This window comes from Mauremys reevesii, linkage group 13 (assembly GCF_016161935.1).
Source record: "Mauremys reevesii isolate NIE-2019 linkage group 13, ASM1616193v1, whole genome shotgun sequence".
Classification (NCBI taxonomy): Eukaryota; Metazoa; Chordata; order Testudines; family Geoemydidae; genus Mauremys; species Mauremys reevesii.
The window spans coordinates 15923992-15951574 of record NC_052635.1 but is presented as its reverse complement, the minus strand read 5'-3'; the positions used below and the strand labels follow the sequence as shown (position 1 = coordinate 15951574).

Sequence of the window (27583 nt, the reverse complement as noted above, 5' to 3'; positions counted from 1 at the left end):
ACAAATGTTCCAGGACAACACATTCTACAAATAAATAAACACAAACAAATACACAGCTTCAGCAGCACACACAATAACCCCAAACATCAGTCTGAACACCAGACTGTCTATTGAGTCTCTATCACATGATGCAAAGAGCTACAAGAATGGTTCAGAACTCTTTCCCTTCAGCATATCTTCAGGTTCCATTATCAGTGGGATTCACAGTCTCTTGTTGGCTAGTTTTTAAGTTCTCATCCAAATTACCCTGGTGTGACAGCACAGGCTTTCTGCTTCTAGCGAAGTACTTAGCCAACTGCCTCCAGGGATAGAAGCCTGCCACAGTGACCTGGCTGACAGGGCAGCTAAAGAGCAGGTAACATTTGGAAGAAGAAGGTCCTCAGACAAATTTGGAAGAAATAGCTCTAACTTTTAAAAGCCTTTGATTAATCACTAATAGATTAAAACTGAGATATCAGCATCCTTTCCCCTCCGTGCCAGCCTACCTCCCTCTTTTTGCCTCCCATCCAAATACTTTAACTTTCTGGGTTTTTTTGTCTTCTTTCTATTCTGGTTTTGTTTTGTAGGGGAAGTCAATACATTATAAACAAATCAATAAATATAAAGAAATGTGCTCATTTAGAAGTACATTACAATGACTGATTTCAGAGTAGCTACCGTGTAAGTCTGTATCCGCAAAAAGAACAGGAGTACTTGTGGCACCTTAGAGACTAACAAATTTATTTCAGCATAAGCTTTCGTGGGCTACAGCTCACTTCTTCGGATGCATAGAATGGAACACATGGACAGAAGATATTTATACATACAGAGAACATGAAAAGGTGGAAATACCCATACCAACTCTAAGAGTCCAATCAAGCGAACACCATACAACATAAACACTAACCCAGGAACCTATCCTTGCAACAAAGCCTGATGCCAGCTCTGTCCACATATCTATTCAAGTGACACCATCATAGGACCTAATCACATCAGCCATGCCATCTGGGGCTCGTTCACCTGCACATCTACCAACATGATATATGCCATCATGTGCCAGCAATGCCCCTCTGCCATGTACATTGGCCAAACCAGACAGTCTCTATGCAAAGAATAAATGGACACAAATCTGACATCAGGAATCATAACATTCAAAAACCAGTGGGAGAACACTTCAGCCTCTCTAACCACTCAGTGACAGACTTGAAGGTGGCAATTTTGCAACAAAAAAACTTCAAAACAGACTCCAAAGAGAGACTGCTGAACTTGAATTAATATGCAAATTAGCTATAATTAACTTAGGTTTAAACAGAGACTGGGAATGGTTGGGTCATTACACTAATTGAATCTATTTCCCTATGTTAAGTTCTCCTCACACCATCTCGATTATCACTTCAAAGTTGTTGTTTTTTTCCTTTCCTCCTGCTGATGACAGCTCATCTCAATTGATTGGCCTCTTCCAATTGGTATGCGTACTTCCACCTTTTCATGTTCTCTTTATGTATAAATATCTTCTGTCTATGTGTTCCATTCTATGCATCCAAAGAAGTGAGCTGTAGCCCACAAAAGCTTATCCTGAAATACATTTGATAGTCTCTGAGGTGCCACAAGTACTCCTGTTCTTTTTACAATGACTGAGTTAACATGGAAAATAAATATCTATCCACTGTCATCTATCTATCTATGACTGAGTTAACATGGAAAATAAATATCTATCCCTTCCAGGGATAGAACCCTGCCAGAGCAACCTGGCTGAGAGGGCAGCTAAAGAGCAGGTAACATTTAGAAGAAGGATCTCACACTAACAATTAGCCTTAACTTAATAAAGGCTTTGATTAATCACTAATAGATGGAATTAGTGATTAATCCAGAGGAGGGAAGGCAGACACTCTCCATTCCCCTCTCTGTCTGCCTTCCCCCCTCTGCTTCCCTCCAATCCAGATCCTTTATCTTTCTTTTCTTTTCTTCTTCTTTCTATTTTGCCTATACTTTTGTTTCGTGGGGAACATCAATAAAATATAAATAGAGAAATGTGCACACTTAAAAGTGTATTACAATGACTGGGTTAACATGGAAAATGAATTAAGATTTAAGCATTTTAAGGAGTTGATAGGAAAACAATTCCTCTCCCACTTACCCTAGTATAAATCAGGAATGGCTGTACTGAAGCCAAGAGAGATGCACTGCTTGAAAACTGGGAAAAGTGAGAGGAGAATAATACCAAAGGAAAGGTGTCTTCTTCTTCTTCTTCTTCTTCTTCTTCTTCTTCTTCTGTTGTATAATGTCCCTATATAAAGTCCTACCTAATGTAGCTGCACAGACACAGATTATCACTTTCAAAGCACCGTTCCCCATGTGCCGTGATGCAATCACGTCTATATGCTTTGGTGCCCACATAGGAATTATTCCCAAATAAAATCTACTGTGGCATTGCCAGGCAACCTGAGCCACCTTGGTAACAAATGGATAAAAGGTCAGCCTTCCAGAACAACACAAGGGTTTCTGCTGCGTCCAATAGAGGGATGGGTTTTAAATGGACAGCTTCAGTCTGTGGTGTCTGGAAAAGCTGAGGCTGAGCTGACTGGTCATGAGACAAAGCAGCAGAGAGTCCTGATACAAAAATGGTTGCCAAGGCACTGCTTTGCAGTGACTGAGATGTAGAGTGGTGCCATGGTGCTGTTATGTGATGAGGACATGCTAATAGAGCATCAGAATGAGGAGAGCTTAATCAAATTGGGACTTTTCAGCTTGGAAAAGAGATGACTAAGTGGGATAGAGGTCTATAAAATTATGACTAGTGTGGAGAAAGTAAATAGATTAATAGATTCTAGGACTGGAAGGGACCTCTAGAGGTCATCGAGTTCAGTCCCCTGCCCTCATAGCAGAACCAAATATTGTCCAGACCATCCCTGATGGACATTTATCTAACCTACTCTTAAATATCTCCAGAGATGGAGATTCCACAACCTCCCTAGGCAATTTATTCCAGTGTTTAACCACCCTGACAGTTAGGAAATTTTTCCTAATGTCCAGCCTAAACCTCCCTTGCTGCAGTTTAAGCCCATTGCTTCTTGTTCTATCCTTAGAGGCTAAGATGAACAAGTTTTCTCCCTCCTTCTTATGACACCCTTTTAGATACCTGAAAACTGCTATCATGTCCCCTCTCAGTCTTCTCTTTTCCAAACTAAACAGACCCAATTCTTTCAGCCTTCCTTCATAGGTCATGTTCTCAAGACCTTTAATCATTCTTGTTGCTCTTTCTCTGGACCCTCTCCAATTTCTCCACATCTTTCTTGAAATTCGGTGCCCAGAACTGGACACCATACTCCAGCTGAGGCCTAACCAGCGCAGAGTAGAGCGGAAGAATGACTTCTTGTGTCTTGCTCACAACACACCTGTTAATGCATCCCAGAATCATGTTTGCTTTTTTTTGCAACAGCATCACACTGTTGACTCATATTTAACTTGTGGTACACTATAACTCCTAGATCCCTTTCTGCAGTACTCCTTCCTAGACAGTCTCTTCCCATTCTGTATGTGTGAAACTGATTGTTCCTTCCTAAGTGGAGCACTTTGCATTTGTCTTTGTTAAACTTCATCCTGTTTACCTCAGACCATTTCTCCAATTTGTCCAGATCATTTTGAATTATGACCCTTTCCTTCAAAGCAGTTGCAATCCCTCCCAGTTTGGTATCATCTGCAAACTTAATAAGCATACTTTCTATGCCAATATCTAAGTCGTTGATGAAGATATTTAACAGAGCCAGTACCAACACAGACCCCTAGGGAACCCTACTTGTATTACCTTTCCAGCAGGATTGGGAAACATTAATAACTACTCTCTGAGTACGGTTATCCAGTCAGTTATGCACCCACCTTATAGTAGCCTCATCTAAATTGTATTTGCCTAGTTTATTGATAAGAATATCATGTGCCTTACTAAAGTCTAGGTATACCACATCCATTGCTTCTCCCTTATCCTCAAGACTTGTTATGCTACCAAAGAAAGCTATCAGATTGGTTTGACATGATTTGGTCTTCACAAATCCATGCTGGCTATTCCCTATCACCTTATCACCTTCCAAGTGTTTGCAGATGATTTCCTTAATTACTTGCTCCATTATCTTCCCTGGCACAGAAGTTAAACTAATTGGTCTGTAGTTTCCTGGATTGTTTTTATTTCCCTTTTTATAGATGGGCACTATATTTGCCCTTTTCCAGTCTTCTGGAATTTCTTTTGGAAGTTTATTTAGTACTTCCCATAACACAAGAACTAGGGATCACCAAATGAAATTAATAGACTGCAGGTTTAAAACAAAATTAAAGGAAGTATTTGTTCACACAATACATAGTCAACCTGTGCAACTCTGTCAGAGGATTTTGTGAAGGTCAAGACTATAACAGGGTTCAAAAAAGAGCTAGATATATTAATGGAGGATAGGTCCATCAATGGCTATTAGCCAGGTTGATAGGGATGCAAAACCATGCTCAGAACTGTCCCTAACCTCTCTTTGCCAGAAGCTGGGACTGGATGACAGGGGATGTATCACTTGATGATTTCCTGTTCTGTTCATTCCTGCTGGAGCACCTGGCATTGGCTACTGTCAGAGACAGGACACTGGCTAGAGGGACCTTTGGTCTCATCCAGTATGGCCGTTCTTACGTTCTTATGTAGAATGCAGATGTTGTAAAAGGTCAGCCAGCCCGGGGAACCCTGGTAATATGTGACCCTCCATCAGCCCCATTTCTCCCTTGGAAGCACATTCATTCCTCCTATATCTCCCATGTCTCTGATGAAGTTAGACCTTCATTACCTCTCCTATTCCTTCTTTCCTTCAACATTTCAGGCTGTCCCTTACCCTTTCTGCATGCAAGAGAGAAGGCAAATGTCACCTCTCTCTCTTCCTCCTCCTGAATGCTGAGTATCTTCATTTCCTCTTCATAGAATCATAGAAAATCAGGGTTGGAAGGGACCTCAGGAGATCATCTAGTCCAACTCCTTGCTTAAAGCAGGACAAATCCCCAGGATTAATCTCCAAGATCCTCCTACCTGGGGTGTGATCCTCCTACCACAATGCATGAATAATTCAAAGTGTGTTGTGCACTGTGGCCATCAGGAAGAACAGGGTTGTGGGTGGGATCTGGGTGGAGCTTTTCTGTTTCTCTAGCACACCCTGAACTTTCCCACTGTCACATTCAATAATAGTGATTGCTCCTCTTTGCCATCCATCCATCACTCTTCTTTCATTCTACCACAGCCTGGAAAGAGTGTCTCCGATACGTGCTCTCCATGACGGCAACCCCCAAATCCTTGGAAAAGCCAATGCCACACATTGAGGGACTCACTGAATTCTTACTGAGGCAAACTTCCAGGAAAGATATTTGAGCAACTTACATGAGTCACAATGAGGCCCGAGGACTAACAGACGATTGAAATTTGACTCTATGCCTTAATCCAGTCTCCCTGAAACTTAACATGTAAAGATGTATAGCAGAGGTTTGACATCCCTCAGCTATAGAAACTTGTCCCATGGCTGAGGGCAATTGGAATGTCTGTGCATGCTGCAGCCATGCTGGCTCCCATCTCTCCTCTTTTGGTGGATCAATAAGACATCAGACAGCTTTGTGAATGTGGTGCCATAGGGTAAATATACCCCACTGGTGTACATGAAATCCTGTCTCCCTCTAGAGTCTGGACCAAGCATATATAGCAGCCTGATACTAATTTACATGTACAGATATTATTCCTTTAAGTCCAGGGGAGGGCAACAAAAATGATTAGGGGTCTGGAGCACGACTTGGCAGGAGAGGCTGAGAGAACTGAAATTGTTTAGTCTACAGAAGAGAAGAATGAGGGGGGATTTGATAGCTGCTTTCAACTACCTGAAGAGGATGGATCTAGACTGTTCTCAGTGGTACCTGATGGCAGAACAAGGAGTAATGGTCTCAAGTTGCAGTGGGGGAGATTTAGGTTGGATATTAGAAAAACTTTTTTCTCTAGTAGGGTGGTGAAGCACTGGAATGGGTTACCTAGGGAGGTGGTGGAATCTCCTTCCTAGAAGTTTTTATGGTCAGGCTTGACAGAGCCCTGGCTGGGATGATTTAGATGGGAATTGGTCCTGCTTTGAGCAGGGGGTTGGCCTCTTGAGGTCCCTTCCAGTCCCGATATTCTATGATTCTATTATTCTAACACTTGGATACAGGAAGTTCTGATTCTGACAGAAATGAGTTCAGCAGTCACACAAAAATATGTATGGGCTACTGACGTAGAATCATAGAATCATAGTGTATCAGGGTTGGAAGGGCCCTCTGGAGGTCACCTAGTCCAACCCCCTGCTCAAAGCAGGACAAAGCCAAATAAATCATCCCAAACAGGGCTTTGTCAAGCCTGATTTAAAAAACCTCTAAGGAGGGAGATTCCACCACTTCCCTAGGTAACCCATTCCAGTGCTTCACCACTGTCCTAGTGACATTTGTTTTCCTAATATCCAACCTAAACCTCTCCCACTGCAACTTGAGACCATTACTCCTTATTCTATCATCTGGTACCACTGAGAACAGCCGAGCTCCATCCTCTTTGTTACTGCCTTTCAAGTAGTTGAAAGCAGCTATCAAATCCCCCATCATTCTTTTCTTTTGCAGACTAAACAATCCCAGTTCCCTCAGCCTCTACTCATAAGTCATGTGCTCTATCCACCTAATAATTTTTGTTTCCCTCCACTGGACTCTTTGCAATTTTTCCACATCCTTCTTGTAGTGTGAGGCCCAAAACTGGACAAAGGACTCCAGATGAGGCCTCACCAATGCCGAATAGAGGGGAATGATCACACCCATCGATCTGCTAGCAATGCTCATTCTGATACAGCCCAAAATGCCATTTGCCTTCTTGGCCACAAGGGCACACTGTTGATTCATATCCAGCTTCTCGTCCACTGTAACCCCTAGTTTACATGAGTCAGATTGTGGAAGATCATAACCCATGACTGGCTTATGTATATTGTGACATGTTCAGTCTTGGAAGAGCCTATTTTCCCTGCGAGTTTGGGCCTCCAGAACCCTGCCTTGTTGAGCCAGACACACCACTCTGCTCCAACACAGACCCAGTGTCTGAACCACGCACCGAAAAGCTGCAGACTTAACTGAAAACAGCTTAAGATGTGCTCTTGTGTCTAGTATCCATACACCCAGATCCCAATGGGACCTCAAACCCAAATAAATCTGTTTTACTCTGTATAAAGCTTATACAAAAATTGTCCACCCTCTATAACACTGACAGAGAGATATGCACAGTTGTTTGCTCCCCCAGGTATTAATTACTTACTCTGGATTAATTAATAAGCAAAAGTGAGTTTAATAAGAATAAAATGTAGGATTTAAGTGGTTCCAAGTAATAACAGACTGAACAAAGTAAGTTACCGAGCAAAATAAAACAAAACACGCAAGTCTAAGCCCAATATATTAAGATACTGATTACAGATAAAATTCCACCCTCAGAGATGTTCCAATATGCCTCTTTCACAGACTGAACTCCTTCCTAGTCTCAGACCAATCCTTTCCCCTTGTACAGTTCTTGTTAGCTCCAGCTCAGGTAGTAACTAGGGGATTTCTCATGACTGGACTCTCCTTTGTTCTGTTCCACTCCCTTATATAGCTTTGACACAAGGCAGGAATCTTTTGTCTCTCTAGGTCCTCACCCCTCCTTCTAAATGGAAAAGCACCAGGATTAAGATGAATTCCAGTACCAGGTGACATAGTCACATGTCCTATCAGACCCCATGCCTCCATTTTTCCTGGCCTGACTCACAGGAAGGTTTGCATGTAAACAGAGACATTTACAAACAATTGTCAGTTGATGGGACATCAAGATTCCAAACCACCATTAATGGCCCACACTTTGCATAATTACAATAGGCCCTCAGTGTTATATTTCATATTTCTAGTTTCAGATACAAGAATGATGCATTCATACAAATAGAATGAGCACACTCAGTGGATTATAAACTTTGTAATTATATCTTAAAAGAGACCTTTTGCACAAAGCATATTCAAGGTACAATATATTCACACATTAGAATATTTTCATAAAATCATATGGAATGCAATATCACATATATATTAGCTTAAAAATATGAATTCCTGAAAAAGACAAAAGATCTAAGGAGAGCTTTTCTCAAGGTTTTCTTTACCTCCTTGTTTCTCAGGCTGTATATAAGGGGGTTGACCAAAGGGGTCAGGACTCCGTAGAAGACAGAGAACACTTTGTTCAGGTCCCTCAGTGCATCAGAGTCCGATAGCAGATACACTAGGATCAATGTCCCATAGTAAATTGTCACCACAATGAGGTGAGAGGAGCAGGTGGAAAAAGCCTTTTGCCTCCCAGTGGTGGAAGGGATTCTCATGATGTTGGAGATGATACAAACATAGGATGCCACCGTCAATACAAATGGAGGCAATGTGAACATAGCGCAAGATATTAAACCAGCAACTTCTACTACGTGGGTGTCAGTGCAGGAGAGTTTTGTTATTGGATGAAAATCACAAAAGAAATGGTCAATTTCATTGGGGCCACAGAATGTTAATTGTGGCAACATAAATATAAAGATGAAAACAGACATAAATCCACCTATCCACAACCCAACCACTAGCTGGAGGCACAACCTGCCATTCATACGTGTTGCATAATGCAGAGGTTTGCATATTGCTAAATACCGATCATAGGACATCACAGATAAAAGCAAACACTCTGTCCCTGCCAGAGAACCAAAGAAATAAAATTGAGTGATGCAGCCCATAACAGAAATAGACCTGTCCCCAGTCAGGAGACTTGCCAGCACCCTGGGCAGTATGGTAGAGGTGCAGCAGGTCTCCAAGCAGGACAAGTTCCCCAGGAAGAAGTACATGGGGGTGTGCAGGTGCTGATCAGTCACAACTAGTACAATGATGAGGATGTTCCCAGCCATGGTCACAATATAAATCACTAGGAACACCAGGAAGAGAAGAATATGAAGTTGAGAGAGATCCCCAAATCCCAGGAGGATGAATTCTGTGATGGTCGTTTGATTCCCCTCGTGTATATTTGTCGTCAGCTTCATCTAGGGGAGATAAAAGAAATTATGCAATTGAGAATCTAACTTCCATTACAAAACAGTCATATTTTCTATTCCATTTTCTCCCTGCTGGTAGCCATCCCAACAGTTGAGTCAAGATTCCAGAGAGTGAAGGCAGCTGGGGTACAAATTTGAAAAAAATGCCAAAGTTAATTGGTATTGGAAATGTAACTACTTCCTGGTATCTCTGTGGTTGAACACATCTCACCTTCAGCTGCCTGACCATGTTTGTTTATTTCTATAGGCACAGTGTCTGAGATTATCATTGTAAATTATGGGGAATTAAATGTCACTCCATTGGTTTCATATGGAAACCTTAGAAAAATCCTATTGCTGGACTGATACTTCATTTACCCATATTTACACTGCATAGTCCACCATATTCCAATGGAGTGAACAAAATAGTTTGACTCCAGAGACATGGGTTTTATAACTGACTCCACCACTCCTTGACCATCAGTTCATCACCTCCTCTCACAGTGCCTCTCTTCCCTCTCTTATGTAATAATTGATGTTACCACTTACTGTTTTCATAATGTGACCTGAAATTTAGTCAACAAGAGCAGTCTACATATGCCTACAGGCTCTTGTGTAAAACTGAAATATGATTCTGAAGACACTGTACAAAGTTTAATAGTTACATCAGTGAGTTTGCCTTATAATTTCTCAGTGTTAGAAAACTGCTGTGAAAACATGTATAACTTTCAATACATTCTTCGAAGAGAAACTAAACATGTCTCAATGTCATCTTTCCACCTCAATCTCCGCAGATTTGGCATCAATTTTTTGTTTAAAAACACAAAGTTTTTAGACATTTCCTTTCCCCCAGCCCCACATGACAGAGAGATCTCTCCCAAATCTGTTCTCAAGGTAATCAGATAGCAGATTTCTTTCTTTGCAAGTATTTGCCACCTTCTTTTTGAGAGCTATTCAGCGCCTAAGATTTATGGGTAATATTTTCCAAAGTGCCCAAGGCCAGTTTTTTAAATTTTTCTATGCACCTACAACTGCAGATTGGACTCTCTGTCCCTTTTGAACATCTGGCCCTGAGCTACCATGTGAAAGAACGTAGGATGGATCATTAGATTAAGGAGGTCTGCCATTGCTTCCTTGGCTAAGGTTGCTGTGATATTTTGGGGAACATGTCTTTGTCTGTTTAATATTTTTATACATTTCATTTATAATTGAAATTATCATTCTGGATCAGATCAACTCTTTCGGAAAAGGAAATATGGAATGGGTCATGGGGAAGCCATACCTCGGTTGCAGTGACAATGCTATCAAGGGCCATCAACACTGAATGTCGTGGAACGCTGGGACCGTCGAGATCCATATCTAAGAACATTGACCATCCATTACCCATATCCAAGTGCCCAGCAGCACAAGGGATTAGAAGTTCGATCCAATCATAACAATCCGGTGTCTGTTTTGAGAAGGGAACTGGTCCAGGATGTTCTGTTTGAAGTTGGGTTTTCCTCTTGACTAATAATTGAAATTGTCCCAACAAATAAACCTATAGGGACATTCATTAATCCAAAGTGGTGAGTTTGTCTGTTTGTTTGTTGTGTGATTGTTGCTTGACTGAAGTTATAGTGTGGTCTTTTTGGGGAAGCCATGTGCTGAGCCTAGTGGCCATTCCCAAACCCAAGGCTGAGAGCTCTTTAATGAGGCTTTGATCCCTAAGCCCTTTAGCACCCATTAAGCCGTAAGCAGGGGGCAGGGCTACTCAGGAGAACAGGGGTTTAGAAAGCCAGCGCCTAAGTGATTGGAGGAATTCATGACCAGAATTAGCTAATGGGAGTTTTCTGAGGGAGTTTAGAGAGGGAGTGGAAGAGCTAGATACACCTGATTAACATTCTTTAAACATAGGGCAATAAACCTCCCCTGCCTCCTTCCTTCCAAAAAAACCACAAAGAAACAATATCTAACAAAAAAAGCTGAAAGAGGAAAAAGAGAATGTAGGCAGAGGTCCAACAGCAGAATAGGAGCTATCCAGTTAATTCCATATAATGCAGCATGTTTGATTACCTGCCTTGTGGGCAGGTGGTATATTTGCACATTTTGTGCAAGGACTTCCTGGCCCTCAGAGACCGAGAACAGGCTCTGGAGACCAGAGTGTCTGAGCTGGAGGAGCTAAGGAAGACAGAAAAGGGACACAGAGAAGACTTTCCAGGGCACAATAGAACAGTCCCAACCCCTGGTCTGACAGCCTCTGTGCTGTTGAGGAGGATGAAAGTCCCAGGGAAGGGGAACACCAAAGTGGAACAGAAAGAAACTGTTCCATAGTTGAGACCTTCTCTCCAGATGATGTCATGGTAGTATCCTCTTGCACTGAGAAAACCTGTCCTAGGGAAGGATCCACAGTTACTAGAAAGAGCCAGGTAACAGTAATGGGGAATTATTTGGTTAAAAATATAGATAGCACAGTTTGAGATGACTGGGAGAACCGCATGGTGAATTGCTTGCTAGGTGCGAAGGTTGCAGGTCTCTGAAGACCTCTAGATAGACTTATGTGTAGTGCTGGGGAGGAGCTAGCGGTCATGGTACATGTAGGTACCAGTGACATAGGAAAAGATAAGAGAGCGGTCCTGGAGACCAAATTTAGACAGCTAAGTAAGAGATTAAAGTCAGGGACCTTCATGAGAGCATTCTTTGATATGCTTCCAGTTACACATTCAGGGCTATTTGCACAATGGAACTGCAGGATCTCTTTGCATGGATTAAACAATAGTACAGAAAGGAGGGGATTAGTTTTATTAGGAACTGGGGAATATTTTGTGGAAGGAGGCGCCTTTACAGAAGGACGGGCACCACCTAAACAGAAATGGAACTAGATTGCTGGCATTTAAAATTTTAAAAGGTTGTAGAGGAGTTTTTAAACTAAGGGTTTGGGAAAGCCAACAGGTACATCACAGAAACTTGGTGGAATGATGATAATCAATGGGACACTATAATACCAGGATACAAAATATATAAGAACAACAGAGTAGGGCATGCTGTTGTGGGAGTGGCACTATATGTGAAAGAAAGTCTAGAATCAAATAAAGTAAAAATCTTAAAGGAACCAAACTGTACCATAGAGTATCTATGGATAGTAGTTTCATGCTCTAATAATAAGAATATAGCAGTAGGGATATATTACTGACCGCCTGACAAGGATGATAATAGTGATGGTGATTGTGAAATGCTCAGGGAGATTAAAATTAAAAAAATAAATAAAACCCTCAATAATAATAATGGGGTAGTTCAACTATCCCCATATTGACTGGGTACATGTCACCTAAGGACAGGATGAAGTGATAAAATTTCTTGACACCGTAAATGACTGCTTCTTGGAGCTGCTAGTCCTGGAACCCACAAGAGGAGAGGCAATTCTGATTCACTCCTAAGTGGAGCACAGGATCTGGTCCAAGAGGTAACTGTAGCTGAACTGCTTGGTAATAGCGACCTAAATTAATAAATTTAACAGCCTTGTGTGGTGACAAAAATCAAAGAAGCCCATCACAGTAGCATTTAAGTTTAGAAAAGGGGAATGCACAGAAATGAGGAAGCTAGTTAATTGAAAATTAAAAGGAACAGTCCCCAAAGTGAAATGCCTGAAAACTTCATGGAAACTTTTTAAAAAACATCAGAATAAAGGCTTAAATTAAATATTTAGCCCAAATTAAACAAAAATAGTGACAGGATCAAAACATGCCACCATGGCTAAACAAAAAAGTAAAACATATTGTTAGAGACAAGAAGAAATCCTATTAAAATTGGAAGTTAAATCCTACTGAGGAAAATAGAAAAGAGCACTAACTCTAGCAAGACAAGTGTAAAAATATAATTAGGAAGCCTCCCTCATCCCCTCCCCCAAAAAGAAAAGAAAAGAAAAGAAAAAGAATCTAAAGAGCAAATTAGTCAAAATATAAGAGCAAAAATATGTTTAAATGCCTAAGAATCAGGAAGCTTACTAAACAGTCAGTTGGGCCACTGGATGATGGAGGTGCTAAAGGAGCATTCAAGAAAAATATGGCCATTGTGGAGACATTAAATGAATTGTTTTCTTCAGTCTTCACTGTAGAGAATGTGAGGGAGATTCCTCATGCATAAGCCATTCTTTTTAGGTGAGAAATCTGAGGAACTGTCACAGATTGGGGTGTCAATAGGGGAGGTTTTGGATATTGATACATTAAACACTAGTAAATCAACAGGACCAGATTATATTAATCCAAGAGTTTGGAAGGAATTCCAATATGATATTACAAAATGACTCTGTGTGGTATCATTTAAATCAGCTCCTGCACCAGATGACTGAGAATAGATAATCTGACACTTATTTAAAAAAAAAAAGGCTCCAGAAGAGATACTGGCAATTACAGGCTGGTAAACCAAACTTCAGAACCAGGGAAATAGGTTGAAATTATGGTAAAGAGAATTGTCAGACATATATATGAACATGATTTGTTGGGGAAGAGTCAATATGGCTTTTTTAAAGGGACATCATGTCTCACCGATCTATTAGAATTCTTTGTGGAGGTCAACAAGCATGTGAACAAGGGTGATCCGGTGGATTTAGTGTACTTAGACTTTCAGAAAGCCTTTGACAAGTTCTCTCACCAAAGGATCTTAAGCAAAGTAAGCAGCCCTGGGACAAACAGGAAGGTCCTCTCATACATCACTAACTGGTTAAAAGATAGGGAAAAAAAGGTAAGAATAAATGGTCAGTTTTCAGAATGGAGAGAGGTAAATAGTGATGTCCCCTGGGGTCTCTACTGGGGCCAGGGCTGTTTAACATACTCATAAATGATCTGGAAAAAGGGGTAAAAATTAAGGTGGCAAAATTTGCAGATGATACAAAATTATTCAAGATAGGTCCAAAGCAGACTGCGAAGAGTTACAAAAGGACCTCACAAAACTGGGTGACTGGGCACCAAAAGGGCATATGAAATTGAATGTTGATAAATGCAAAACAATACACACTGGAAAATATAATCCCAACTATACATACCAATGATGGGGACTAAATTACATGTTACCACTCAAGAAAGAGATCTTGGAGTCATTGTGGATAGTTCTCTGAAAACATCCACTCAATGTGCAGCTGCAATCAAAAAAGAGTAAAGAATGTTTGGAATCATTAAGAAAGGGGTGGATACTAAGACAGAAAATACGATATTGCCTCTATATAAATCCATGGCATGCCATATCTTGAATACTGAATGCAATTCTGCTCACCCCATTTCAAAAAAGATATTTTAGAATTGGGAAAGAAAAAGTGAAGGGAAACCAAAATGATTAGAAATAGTTTCCATATAAGGAGAGATTAAAAAGGACTTTTCAGCTTGAAAAGAGAGCACTAAGGGAGGATATGATAGAGGTCTAGAAAAATCATGAATGGTGTGGAGAAAGTAAATAAGGAAGTCTTATATATTCTTTCACTTAACATAAGAACCAGGAGTTACTCATGGAAATTAACAGGCATCATAGAGTCATAGAATATCAGGGTTGGAAGGGACCTCACCTGCCTAAGTAACCCTTTCCAGTGCTTCACCACCCTCCTAGTGAAAAAGTTTTTCCTAATATCCAGCCTAAACCTCCCCCATTGCAACTTGAGACCATTACTCCTTGTTCTGTCATCTGCTACCACTGAGAACAGTCTAGATCCAACCTCTTTGGAACCCCCTTTCAGGTAGTTGAAAGCAGCTATCAAATCCCTCCTCATCCATCTCTTCTGCAGACTAAATAATCCCAGTTCCCTCAGCCTCTCCTCATAAGTCATGTGCTCCAGCCCCCTAATCATTTTTGTTGCCCTCCACTGGACTAGTTCCAATTTTTCCACATCTTTCTTGAAGTGTGAGGCCCAAAACTGGACACAGTACTCCAGATGAGGCCTCACCAATGCCGAATAGAGGGGAATAATCTTGTCCCTCAATCTGCTGGCAGTATCCCTATTTATACAGTCCAAGATGCCGCTAGCCTTCATGGCAACAAGGGCACACTGTTGACTCATGCATATCTACCACTCCTCCCAGTTTAGTGTCATCTGCAAACTTGCTGAGCGTGCAGTCCACACGATCCTCTTTATCATTAATGAATATATTGAACAAAACCGGCCCAAGGACCAACGCTTGGGGCACTCCGCTTGATACCGGCTGCCAGCTAAACATGGAGCCATTGATCATTACCCATTGAGCCCGCTGATGTAGCCAGCTTTCTATCCCCCTGTGACCTGTGTCAGTTGGCCCACCGAGCTGCTAGGGGGCGGTGGGGAGCTACTGCCTCACTGGCAGTCCTAGGTCATGCCGTCTGTCACTAGGGAATTAGCGATGGGAGGGACACTGGCAAGAGTCTCTAACGCCCCTCAGGCACTTAGAGGTTTTTAAGGCCCAGCTTGACAAAGCCCTGGCTGGGATGATTTAGTTGGTTTTGGTCCTGCTTTGAGCAGGGGGTTGGACTAGATGACCTCCTGAGGTCTTTTCCAGCACTAATCTTCTATGATTCTATGATTCTATAATAACAGGGTTCAAAAAAGAATTAGATATTTTAATGGAGCTCCATCAATGGCTATTTGCCAGGATGGGAAGGGATGGTGTCCCTAGCCTCTGTTTGCCAGAAGCTGGAAATGGGCAACAGTGGGTGGATCATTTGTTGATTTCTCTTTTCTGTTCATTTCCTCTGAAAGTTCTGCCACTTGCCACTGTTGGAAAAAAGGTCACTTGACTAGATAGACCATTGGTCTGATACAGTATGGCCATTGTAATGTTCTTAAGGATGAGAACAGACCCATCAAAAGATCTGCTGATTTCTAAAATCACCTACAAGACACAACCCTTCTGATAACCAGGAGAGATTTACTGCTAAGAGTACAGCTGTCGTGGTTTGTTATGTGAACCTCACCATTTTTGTAACCACCTTGCTGATGCCAGAAAGCACAGACAGGGGTGAAATTTGGTAACATGATGTAAAAACTTAGTATAGGTGGAAATGTTCTTCATTGATTCAACATGAGTACAGACATAATGTGGCACACAGTTAATGCCCAGCTCCTATTCATGAACCCAGCACCATAAAAAAATCAAGCATAGAGCTAGAACCCAACATTTCAGAATTCAGACAAAGACTTTGGAATAGTGACACATGCACACACAGAGGCGCACACACCCATATGCACAAATTACCCTTGTCTCACAGCAGAGCTTTTCAGTTTCTAGTGAAGGACTAAACCGATTGCCTCTAGAGATAGAACCCTGCCAGAGCAACCTGGCTGACAGGGCATCTAAAGAGCAGGTAACATTTAGAAGAAGAAAGATCTCACACCAATTTTGAACAATTAGCTCTAACTTAATAAAGTCTTTGATTAATCAGTAATGGATGGAAACTGAGATGACACTTTCCATTCCCATCCTTGCCCACTTTCCCCCCTCTGCTTCTCTCCCATCCAGATCCTTTACCTTTCTTCTCTTCTTTTTTTTCATCTTTCTATTTCCCCTAAACTTTTGTTTTGAGGGGAACATCAATAAAATATAAATAGAGAAATGTGCACAATTAAAAGTGAATTACAATAACTTAGTTAACATGGAAAATAAAATGAAGATTTAAGCATTTTAAGGAATTAATTGAGAAATAATTCGTCTCTCACTCACCCCAGTATAAATCAGGAATAACTGAACTTAATCCAAGAGAGATGCACTGCTCGAAAACTGGGGTAAGTGAGAAGAGAATGACACCAAAAAAGAGGTGTCTTCTTCTTCTTCTTCTTCTGTTGTTTAATGTCCTTATATAAATTCCTGCATAATGCACCTGCAGAGATACAAATTATCACTTTCACAGCACCATTTCCTGTGTTTATGTGTTTTGGAGACCACATGGGAATTGTTCCCAAAGAGAATCTAGAGTGGTGTTGCCAGGCAACCTGATACACCTTTAGTAACAAACTGTGAAGAGGTCAGTCTTCTGGAACAATACAGAGTTTTCTCCTCCATCCAATAGAGGGATGGGTTTAGAATGGACAGCTTCAATCTGTGGAGGTTAGAAAAGCTGAGACTGAGTTGACTGGTTATCAGACAAAACAGCAGAGAGCCCCAATATGATAGTGGCTGTGACACATTCTATACGATTTTATTAAAATATGCTAATGAGTGTGAATATAATGTAAATGGAATATGCTTCATGCAAAAGGTCTCTTGTAAAGTATCATTACAAAGCTTATAATCTACTGAGTGTGATCATTCTATTTGTATAAATGTACCACTCTTGTATCTGAAACTAGAAACATGAAACCTAACTCTATGGGCCTATTGTAGTTATGCAAAGTGTGGGCCATTAATGCTGGTTTGGAATGTTGATGGCTCCTATTAGTCAGGAGACTTGTCTGTAGATGGCTCTGTTTTACTGGTAAGTCTTCCTGTTTATGTGTATGCTGGCAAGGGGTAGTGAAGTCTTACAGTGACATGTGATCATGAACTAGAATCCATCTTTAACCTGCTGTTTTTCCATTTAGAAGGAGGGGTGGGATCCCAGGGAGGGACAAAGGATTCCCGCCTTATGCAAAAGTTATATAAGTGGGTGGAACGGAACAAAGAGGGAAGAAGATCCATCATGACGAATCCCCTAGCTACCACCTGACCTAGAACAAGGGCTGTACCAGGGGAAAGGATTGTGCCCAGACTAGGAAGGCATCCAGTCTGTGAAAGAAACTTATTGAAATATCTCTGAGGGTGTGATTTTATCAGTATTCGGTTTCATTACAGTATTAGACTTAGTTTTGCATGTTTTATTTTATTTTACTTGGTAATTCACTTTGTTCTGTCTGTTACTACTTGGAACCACTTAAATCCCACTTTATGTGTTTAATAAAATCACTTTTTACTTATTAATTAACCCAGAGTATGTATTAATACCTGGGGGAGGGAGCAAACAGCTGTGCATATCTCTCAATCAGTGCTATAGAGAGCGAATAATTTATAAATTTACCCTGTATAAGCTTTATACATGGTAAAACAGATTTATTTGAGGTTTAGACCCCACTGGGAGTTGGGCATCTGTGTGTTAAAAACAAGAACACTTCTGTAAGCTGCTTTCAGGTTAAGTCTGAAGCTTTGGGGGCATGTGGTTCAGACCCTGGGTCTGTGCTGGAGCAGACGGGCTTGTCTGACTCAGCAAGACAGGGTGCTGGAGTCCCAAGCTGGCAGAGAAAGCAGGGTCAGAAGTAGTCTTGGCACAGTAGTTGGCCATTCCCAAGGGGGGGTTCTGTGATCCAACCCATCACAGTGGTTCCTAAGGCATTGCTTTGCAGTTACTGTGCTGTAGAGTGGTGCCCTAGTGCAGTAATCTGATGTGGACATGCTGATGAAGCATCAGAGTGCAGATGTTGTAAAAGGGGAGCCAGCCTGGGCATCATAGTTATAGGTGACCCTCCATCAGTCTTATTTCATCTTTGGGAGCACATTCATTCCTTCTGTATCTCCAGTGTCTTTGACGGAGTTAGATCTTCATTACCTCTTTCCTATTCCTTCTTTCCTTTCAACATTTCAGTATCTCCCTCACTCTTTCTCCAGGCAGGAGAGAAGGCAACTGTTTACTCTCTCTGTTCCTCCTTCTGAATGCTGAGTATCTTCATTCCCTCTTCATCTCTGAGCCCTTCCTGGAGTGTGATCCTCCTACCAAAATGCATGAATAGTTCAAAGCATGTGGTACATTGTGGCCATCAAGAAGAACAGGACCCTGCATGGGATATGGGTAGAGCTGTTCTGTTTCTTCAGCACACCCTGAACTTTTCCATCTATCACATCCAATGATAGGGATTGCGCCTATCAGTCATCACTCCTTATTTCTATCACAGCCTGGAAAAAGCCTCTGTAATACATGCTCTCCATGGCAGCCATGTGGCAACCCCCAAATCCTTGGAAAAGTCAGTGCCACACATTGAGGGACTCACTGAATTCTTACTGAGGCAAACATCTGGTGAAGTTAATTGAACAACACACACGAGTCACAAGGAGGTCCAAGAATACACAGACAATTAAATTTTAATCCTATGTCCTAACCCACACTTCCTCAAACTCAATATAAAAAGATTTATAGCACAGGTTTGACATCCCTCAGCTCTAGAAACTTTTCTCGTAGCAGAGGACAATTGGAATTTTCATGCATGCTCCAAGCATGCTGGCTTTCATCTCTCCTCTTTGGGGGATTAGTAAGACATCAGACAGCTTTGTGAATGTGTTTCCATGGTGTAAATATACACCATTTACATACAGAAAATCATTTCTCCATCTCTTGATCTGGACCAAGTATGTATAGCAGCCTGCCCTAATTTACATGTACAGACGCTATAAGTCAGTTTATCGGCCAGAGTTTTTGTTACTGGTTATTATGGAATTAATATAATACTTATATTTCATATAATATCTTTCTTGGACCATACACATGCATCTTATATAATCATTGTTAAAAAATTTGGAGATGACACCAAACTGAAAAGACAGAAATAGACAATTTTGGCAGTACAATTTTAGTTTCCAGTGCCATGACCTGCCAGAAGAAAATAACTCCTGCCAGGGAGCAAGGGAGAGCCCAGAGGAGGAAACTGCTTCTTTCTGACTCAGAAATCTTTTCCTTGGCTGATCCTGAAATAGAGTAGCAGAGTCTCACCAACCCTGTGATGAAGGTAGCTTGTGGCCATGGAAAATTAAATAACACTGATGGGTGCGGCGATATCAATGAGAACTCTTGGCACATCGGTTTATCTACCTTCTTTGTGCAGTCATTTCACGTAATAGAATTGAAACATTCAAATGAGCAGGAGATGACAACTGGAGATTGGTTGATTTACGCCTGATGTCACCAGGGTCCCAGTAGAAAGTAACCTGAACTACTAACCTGACCATGAGTAAAATGTATTCCTAATCTGGTTATTTGACAACATTCTTCTTAACCTAGAGTTTCATTACCACATAATGTTTTCAAATGTAACCTACACAAATATTTTAAATGAGTTCTAACATTAAAGAAAGTGTGAAGAGTATGTTTTAGTCCAGTTTTAAGATCACTTGGGACAAAACTATAGATGACAAATGCTAAATTTCTTAATTATTTTATTCTCATGAACTCATTAAAATATTTACTTGCAAATTCATTCACACTCAAAGGAGAATAATCCCAATTCAAGGAGGATGTACAGTGTTCTTCAGACTTGAGTGTGGGTGTGAGGGTGCAGTAAAAGTCTAAGTGTACAGCTCACTCTTCTAATTTTCCTCCAAAATAAGTCAGATGCCCACAGGTAAGCAACACACAGACTTGACACTTGGATAAAGGAAGTTCTGATTCTGACAGTCACGAGTTCAGCAGGCACACAAAGGTGAGTATGGGCTACTCATGTGAGTCAGAATTTGCAAGATCATGTCCCCATGATTGTCTCATATATATAAGCTTAAAATTTCAATTCTTGTAAAACACAAAAGATCTAAGGAGAGGTTTTCTCAAATCTTCCTTTACCTCCTTGTTTCTCAGGCTGCAGATGACGGGGGTCGACAAATGGGTCAGGCCATAAAAGACAGAGAACACTTTTTTCAGGTCCCTCAGTGCATCAGAGTCCAATAGCAGATACACCAGGATCAATGTCCCACAGAAAATTGTCACCACAATGAGGTGAGAGGAGCAGGTGGAAAAAGCCTTTTGTCTCCCAGTGGTGGATGGGATTCTCACGATGGTGGAGATGATACAAACATAGAATGTCAATGTCTATAGAAATGGAGGCGGGGTGAATATGGAGAAAGATATGAAATCAGCAACTTCTACCATGTGGATGTCAGAGCAGGAGAGTTTTATTACAGGATGAAAATCACAATAGAAATGGTCAATTTCATTGGGCTGACGGAACATTAATTGTGACAACATAAATATAAAGATGGAAACAGACATAAATCCACCTGTCCACAACCCAGCCACTAGCTGGAGGCACAACCTGCCATTCTTAAGTGCTGCGTAATGCAGAGGTTTGCATATCACTAAATACCTTTCATAAGACATTGCTGATAGGAGAAAACATTCTGTGCCTGCCAGAGAACCAAAGACATATAATTGAGTGATTCATCCAGTGATAGAAATGGTTCTGTCTCCATTCAGGAGACTGGCCAGCATCTTGGGTAGGATGGTGGAGGTGTAGCAGGTCTCCAGGCAGGACAAGTTCCCCAGGAAGAAATACACAGGGGTGTGAAGGAACTGATCAGTCACAACTAGCGCAAGAATTAGGATGTTCCTGGTCATGGTCGCGATCATGAGAAACAGCAGGAAGAGAAGAATAGGAAGTTGAGCGAGATCCCCAAATCCCAGAAGGATGAATTCTGTGATGGTAATTTGATTTCCCTTGTGTATGTTTGTCATCAGCTTCATCTAAGGAAAACAAAAGAAATTATGCAATTGAGAATCTAATGTGCATTATAAAACAGTCATATCTTCAATACTGGCTTCTCCCTGCTGGCAGCCATCCCAATGATAGAGTCAAGACTCCAGATGGTGGAGGCCTTTGGGGTAAATGTTTTAAAAAATGTCCATTGGTTTCATAAGGAAAACTCAGAAAAATCCTACTGCTGGGCTGATACATTTTTAAAACCATATTTACATGGCAGAGTCCACCATATTCTAATGGAGTGGATGCTAGAATTTGATTCCAGAGAGGTAGGTTTTATACCCGGCTCATCCTCTCCCTGATCTTGGGTTTATCACTTCCTCTCACTGTGCCTCTCTTCCCTCCCTCATGTAATCAATGATGATCATACCACTTCCTGTTTTCTTAATGAGACTTGAAATTTAGGAAACAAGAACTGTCTATATGTGCTCACATGCTCTTGTGTAAAACAGAGATATGATTGTGAAGACACTGTACAGCATTTAATATTTATGTAAATGAGTGTCATATAAGTTCTTAGTGTTAACATACTGTTATGAGACTCTGGATAAATTTCAATACACTCTATGAAGTGTAAACATGCCCTAATGTCATATTTCCACCTGAATCTCAGCAGAAATGGCATCAATTTTTTGTTTAACTACACACAACTCTTTTTTTAGACATTTCCTTTCCCTCCACTCCATATTACAGAGAGATATTTCTTGAATGTCTCCTAATGGGAATCAGAGATTAGGTTTCTTTATTGGCAAGGATTTGGAATCTTCTTTCTGAGAGCTATTCAATGCCTAACCTTTATGGGTAATATTTTCCAAAGTACCCAAGGCCAACTTTTAAAAAAAAAATTCCATGCATCTACATCTGCAGAAAGAACCTTCAGTCCCTTTGAACATTTGGCTCTGAGATACCGTGTGAAAGATGATAGGATTGATAATCAGATTCAGGAGGTCTGCCATTCCTTCCTGGGCTAAGGTTGCTGTGATAGTTTGGGGAACATGTCTTTGTCTGTTTTATATTTCCATTTTGATTTTATAAATGTCATTTCTAATTGGAACCGTCATTCCAGATGGGATCAACTCTTTTGTAGTAGGAAATATGGAATGGGTCCTGCAGAAGCCTTGCCTCAATAGCAGTGAAAATGCTATCAGGAGTCATCAAGACTGAATGTCTCACACCAGCGAAACAGTGGGAGTGTGGAGATATCCATGTCTAGGAACATTGACTGTCCATTACCCATATCCAAGTGCCTCATCAGCAGGAGGGATTTAGAGGTGCGATCCAATCATAACAATCCAGTATCTGTTTTGAGAAGGGAACTGGTCCAGGATGTTATGTTTGAAAATAGGTTTGACCAATATTTGAAACTGGACCAACAAAGAAACCCACAGAGACATTTGTTAATCTAAAGTGGTGAGTTTGTTGTCTGTGAGTTTCTCAGTTTGTTCTGATTATATCAGGGCCAGGATCAGCCTTATAAAAAGGCTGCCCAGGAAGGGAGCAGGCAGTCTGTCCCAGGCTTGTGAGAGGGGAAGATCTGTCTCCAGATCTGGGAGACTACCACCTGGGACAGCGCAGTGCTGGGCAGACCCCGGGGAGCAGAAGGGAACTCCAGCCCGGTGTCTGCCAGGCTGCAGGCCCTGAGGAGAAGGACCTAGCCAGTGTGAGGGGCTGAAGGGGAAGTGGCTCAGAGATGGGGACAGACAGAAGGAGAGAAGGAGAGCAGGATGGCTGCCACTAGAAAGTCCCTGGGTTGGCACCCAGAGTAGTGGGCGGGCCTGGGTCCCCCTCCCTTGCCTTACACCTGGTTGATGGGAGCGGCTGTCTAGAGCTGCACCAACCCCTGCCAAGAGGGGTTTGACTTGGGGGGTGCAGCTGGCCACATTGGCCAGGGTGCAGAGACAGCTGATTGACCCCACCCCCAAGGAGGTGAGGATGGACTAAGGGGCACTGCCAGAGGGCAGTGACTCGAAGAGGGCGCTGAGTGGGAAGCGACGCGGGCTCAGATGCCAACCAAGGGCAAAACAACAGGCGGGACACCACCAAGAGAGGGGGCTCCACTAGACTGAGCTAATTCCCAAGGATGACCAGCAGGAGGCACTGTGGTGGTGAGTCCCAACACTCTTACAGGTATAAGGAGCTTATGACTCTCAGAGACCAAGTATGGGTTCTGGAGATCAGAGTGGCTGAACTGCAGGAACTAAGGGAGATAGATAGGTACATAAATAAGACTCTTCTGGGCACAGTAGAGCCATTCCACTCCCAGTCTAATAGCTGCTCTACAGTTGAGGAGGACAAAAGTCTTGGGGAAAGAGAACACCAAAGTGGAGCAGAGAGAAACTCTCCCATAGTTGGGACCCTCACAATAAAACAACTATATCTCACAATAACCACAAACACAATCTCTCACTGCAGCACTCACCCACACAGATCAGACGAAACCTGCCAAAACATCACAACCTTCACACAAATCATTACAACCACTCACACTGTTCAAACAGTACACCCAATAAACACAACCATACATAGCCCCTAACTGGAACACAAATCCCTTATTTACCACCCACATAAATCATCACCTTAATTTCACCTGTGGGAGCACAATCATTCCTCCTGTATCTTCCATGTCTTTGATGGAGTTAGACCTTCATTACCTCTTTCCTATTCCTTCTTTCCTTCAACGTTTCAGCCTCTCCCTCACTCTTCCTGCCTGCAGGATAAAAGAGAATTTTTTCCTCTCTCTCTTCCTCCCCCTAAATGAGTGTCTTTGTTCTCTCTTCATTTCCCATGCCTTACTGAGATGGAATCCTTCTACCTCAATGCATGAATATTTCAAACAGTGTTGCACACTGTGGCCATCAGGACAAATAGGGCCCTGGGCAGGATCTGGGTGGAGCTGTTCTTTTTCTTCAACACACCCTGAACTTTCCCATCTATCACATTCGATAATAGGGATTGCTCCTCTTTGCCACCCATCCATCCATCACTCTTCCTTCATTCTACCACAGCCTGAAAAGAGCATCTCCAATACGTTCTCTCCATGACAGCCACATGTGACAATCCCCAAATCCTTAGAAAAGTCAGTGCCACACATTGAGGAACTGACTGAATTCTTACTGAGGCAAACATCCAGTGAAGTTAATTGAGGAAGACACCTGAGTCACAATGAGGCCCAAGGATTCACAGATGATTGAATTTTGAGCCTATGTTCTTACTTAATGTAAAATCATTTATATCAACGGTTTGACATCCTTCATCTCTTGAAAATTGTCCCATGGCTTAGGGCAATTGGAATGTCCATGCATGCTGCAGCCAGGCTGGCTCCCATCTCTCCCCTTTCGTGGATCAGTGAGACTTCAGACAGTTTTGTGAATGTGGTGCCATACACTATTTAAGATAGATAGATAGATAGATAGATAGATAGATAGATAGATAGATAGATCCATACTTAACAGAATCAGCACTTCCTGAATCCAAGTGTCCAGTCTGAGTGTTGCCTACCTGTGACCATCTGACTCATTTTGGAAGAAAATTAGGACACCGAGCCATATCCTTTGACATTCAGTGAACCCTCACTCCCACACTCATGTCTGAAGAAACCTTTCCATCCTCCCTGAATTTGGATTACTCTCCTCTGAGAGTAGATGAATTTGAAAGTAAATATTTTAATTAGTTCATGAGAATAAAATAAGTAAAATGAGATCCTTCAGAAATGTAACATTTGTCATCACTAGCTTTGTCCTGAATGATCTTAAAACTGGAATAAAACATATTCTTCACACTTTCCTTAATGTTAACTCATTTAAAATATTGGTGTAAATTACATTTGAAGATATTAGGTTGTAATGAAGCTCTATGTTAAGCAGAATTCTGTCAAATCACCAGATTAAGAATAAATTTTACTCATGGCCAGGTCAGTAGCTCAGGTCATTTTATACTAAGACCCTGGTGATATCAGAGGTAAATCAACCAATCCCCGGTCTTCATATCCTGCTAATTTAAATATTTCAGTTCTGTTACATGAAATGACTGAATAAGGGATGGTAAATAGACAGCTGTGGCAAGAGTTCTCACTGATATCTCAGCCCCCATCAGTGTTATTCATAAGATGCCAGGGTAAACAGAAATGGAGGAAATGTGAATATGCTGGAATGTATGATGGCTGAAACCTCCAGCCAGTGACCATCTAACTTCCATTTCAAAACAAACAACATTTCAATTTTGGCTTCCCCCTGCTGATTGCCATCCAAATGGTTGACTCAAAACTCTGTATGGTGGATGCATTCTAGGTACAATTTTTGAAAAGACCCTATCTTAATTCATATCAGAAACATTGCTACTGTCTGGAATCTCTATGGCTGAACACATCTCACCTTTTGCTTTCTGAACATGCTTGTGTATTACTTTAGCCACAATGTCTGTGATTATCACTGGAGACTAAGGGAATGAAATACCATTCCATTAACTTCATAAGAAAATGCTAGAAGAAACGTAGTTGCTGGGCTCACACCTCATTTGCCCGTGTTTTCATTACAGAGCGCAGCAGAATCAGTTGGAGTGGACCCTAGATTTTGATTCCAGAAACCTGGGTTTCATTCCTGGCTCTCCACTCCCTGCCCCTGGGCTTGTCACTTTCTGTCTCTGTGCTTATGTTTCTTTTAGTGTAACACTGCTTTCCATTTTCTTAATGTGATTTGAGGTTTAGGAAACAAGTAGTCTCTGCATATGCTCATGTTCTCTTGTGTAAAATGGAGACAATAATACTGAATCCACTTGGCAAAGTTCTTTAATATCTATGTTAATAACTGCTATATAACTTTTTAAGTATTATCATACTGTAATGAGACCAATGCAATCTTCGAAGAGAAACCAAACATAGATCCCAGTCACATCAAACTTTTCTATTTCCTGCTCAGTTTCTGCAGAAATAGCATCAGTCGTTTGTTTACCAATATATATTTTAGATATTTTCTTTTCTCATTCATATTACAGAGATATATCTCCCAAATCTCTCCTAAAGGTAATCAGATAGCATGTTTATTTCTCTGCAAGGATACACACAACTCCTTTTGAGATGTGTTCAGTGCCTAACACTTAAGGATAATATATTGAAATATGCCCAAAGCCAAATTTTGAAAATTATCCATGCATCTAAACCTGCAGATAGGGCCCTCGGTGCGTTTGAAAATCTGCCCTTCAGATACCATATTAAAGAACATACCATAAGAAAATAAAAACATCCATACTGGGTCAGACCAAAGGTCCCTCTAACCCAGTATCCTGTCTTCCAACAGTGGCCAATACCAGGTGTCCCAGAGGGAGTGAACCTAACAGGTAATCATCAAGTGATCCATCCCTTGTTTGCTTGTTCCAAGTTTCTAGCAAACAGGGGCTAGGGACACCATCCCTGCCTATCCTGGCTAATAGCCATTGATGGACCTACCCTCCATGAATTTTATGTTCTTTTTTGAACCCTGTGATAGTCTCAACATTCTCCGGCAAAGAGTTCCACAGGTTGACTGTGTGATGTGTGAAGAAATACTTCATTTTGTTTATTTTAAACCTGCTGCCTATTAATTTAATTTGGTGACCCTTAATTCTTGTGTTATGGGAAGGAGTAAGTAACATTTCCTCATTAACTTTCTCCACACCTATCATGATTTTATAGACCTCAATCAAAGCCTCACTTAGTCTTCTCTTTTCTAAGCTGAAAAGTCCCAGTCTTATTAATCTCTCCTCATAAAGAAGCTATTCCATAAACCAAACCATTTTGGGGCCCTTTTCTGAATCTTTTCCATTTCTAATATACATTTTTAATGTAGGGAACCCACATCTGCTCGCAGTATTCAAGATGTCGGCATACCATGGATTTATATAGTGGCAATATGATATGTTCTGCTTATTATTTATCCCTTTCTTAATGATTACCAACCTTTTGTTAGCTTTTTTGACTGCCGCTGCATATTGAGTGGATGTTTTCAGAGAATTATCCACAATGACTCCAAGATCTCTTTCTTGAGTGGTAATAGCTAATTTAGACCCCATTATTTTATATGTATAATTAGGAGTATGTTTTAAAACGTACATTACTTTGCATTTATCAACA

General features: G+C 41.3%; 1 protein-coding gene across 1 annotated transcript in view; it reads right to left on the bottom strand.

Moving 5' to 3' along the window:
• Window positions 1-8099: 8099 nt before the first annotated feature.
• LOC120380127 (olfactory receptor 11A1-like) overlaps window positions 8100-27583 on the bottom strand; it is a 32033-nt gene continuing 12549 nt past the window's right edge. The window contains exon 2 of the mRNA XM_039497622.1: window positions 8100-9071. Within this exon, the coding sequence (XP_039353556.1) occupies window positions 8100-9071 (972 nt within the window). The remainder of the gene's footprint in view (window positions 9072-27583) is intronic.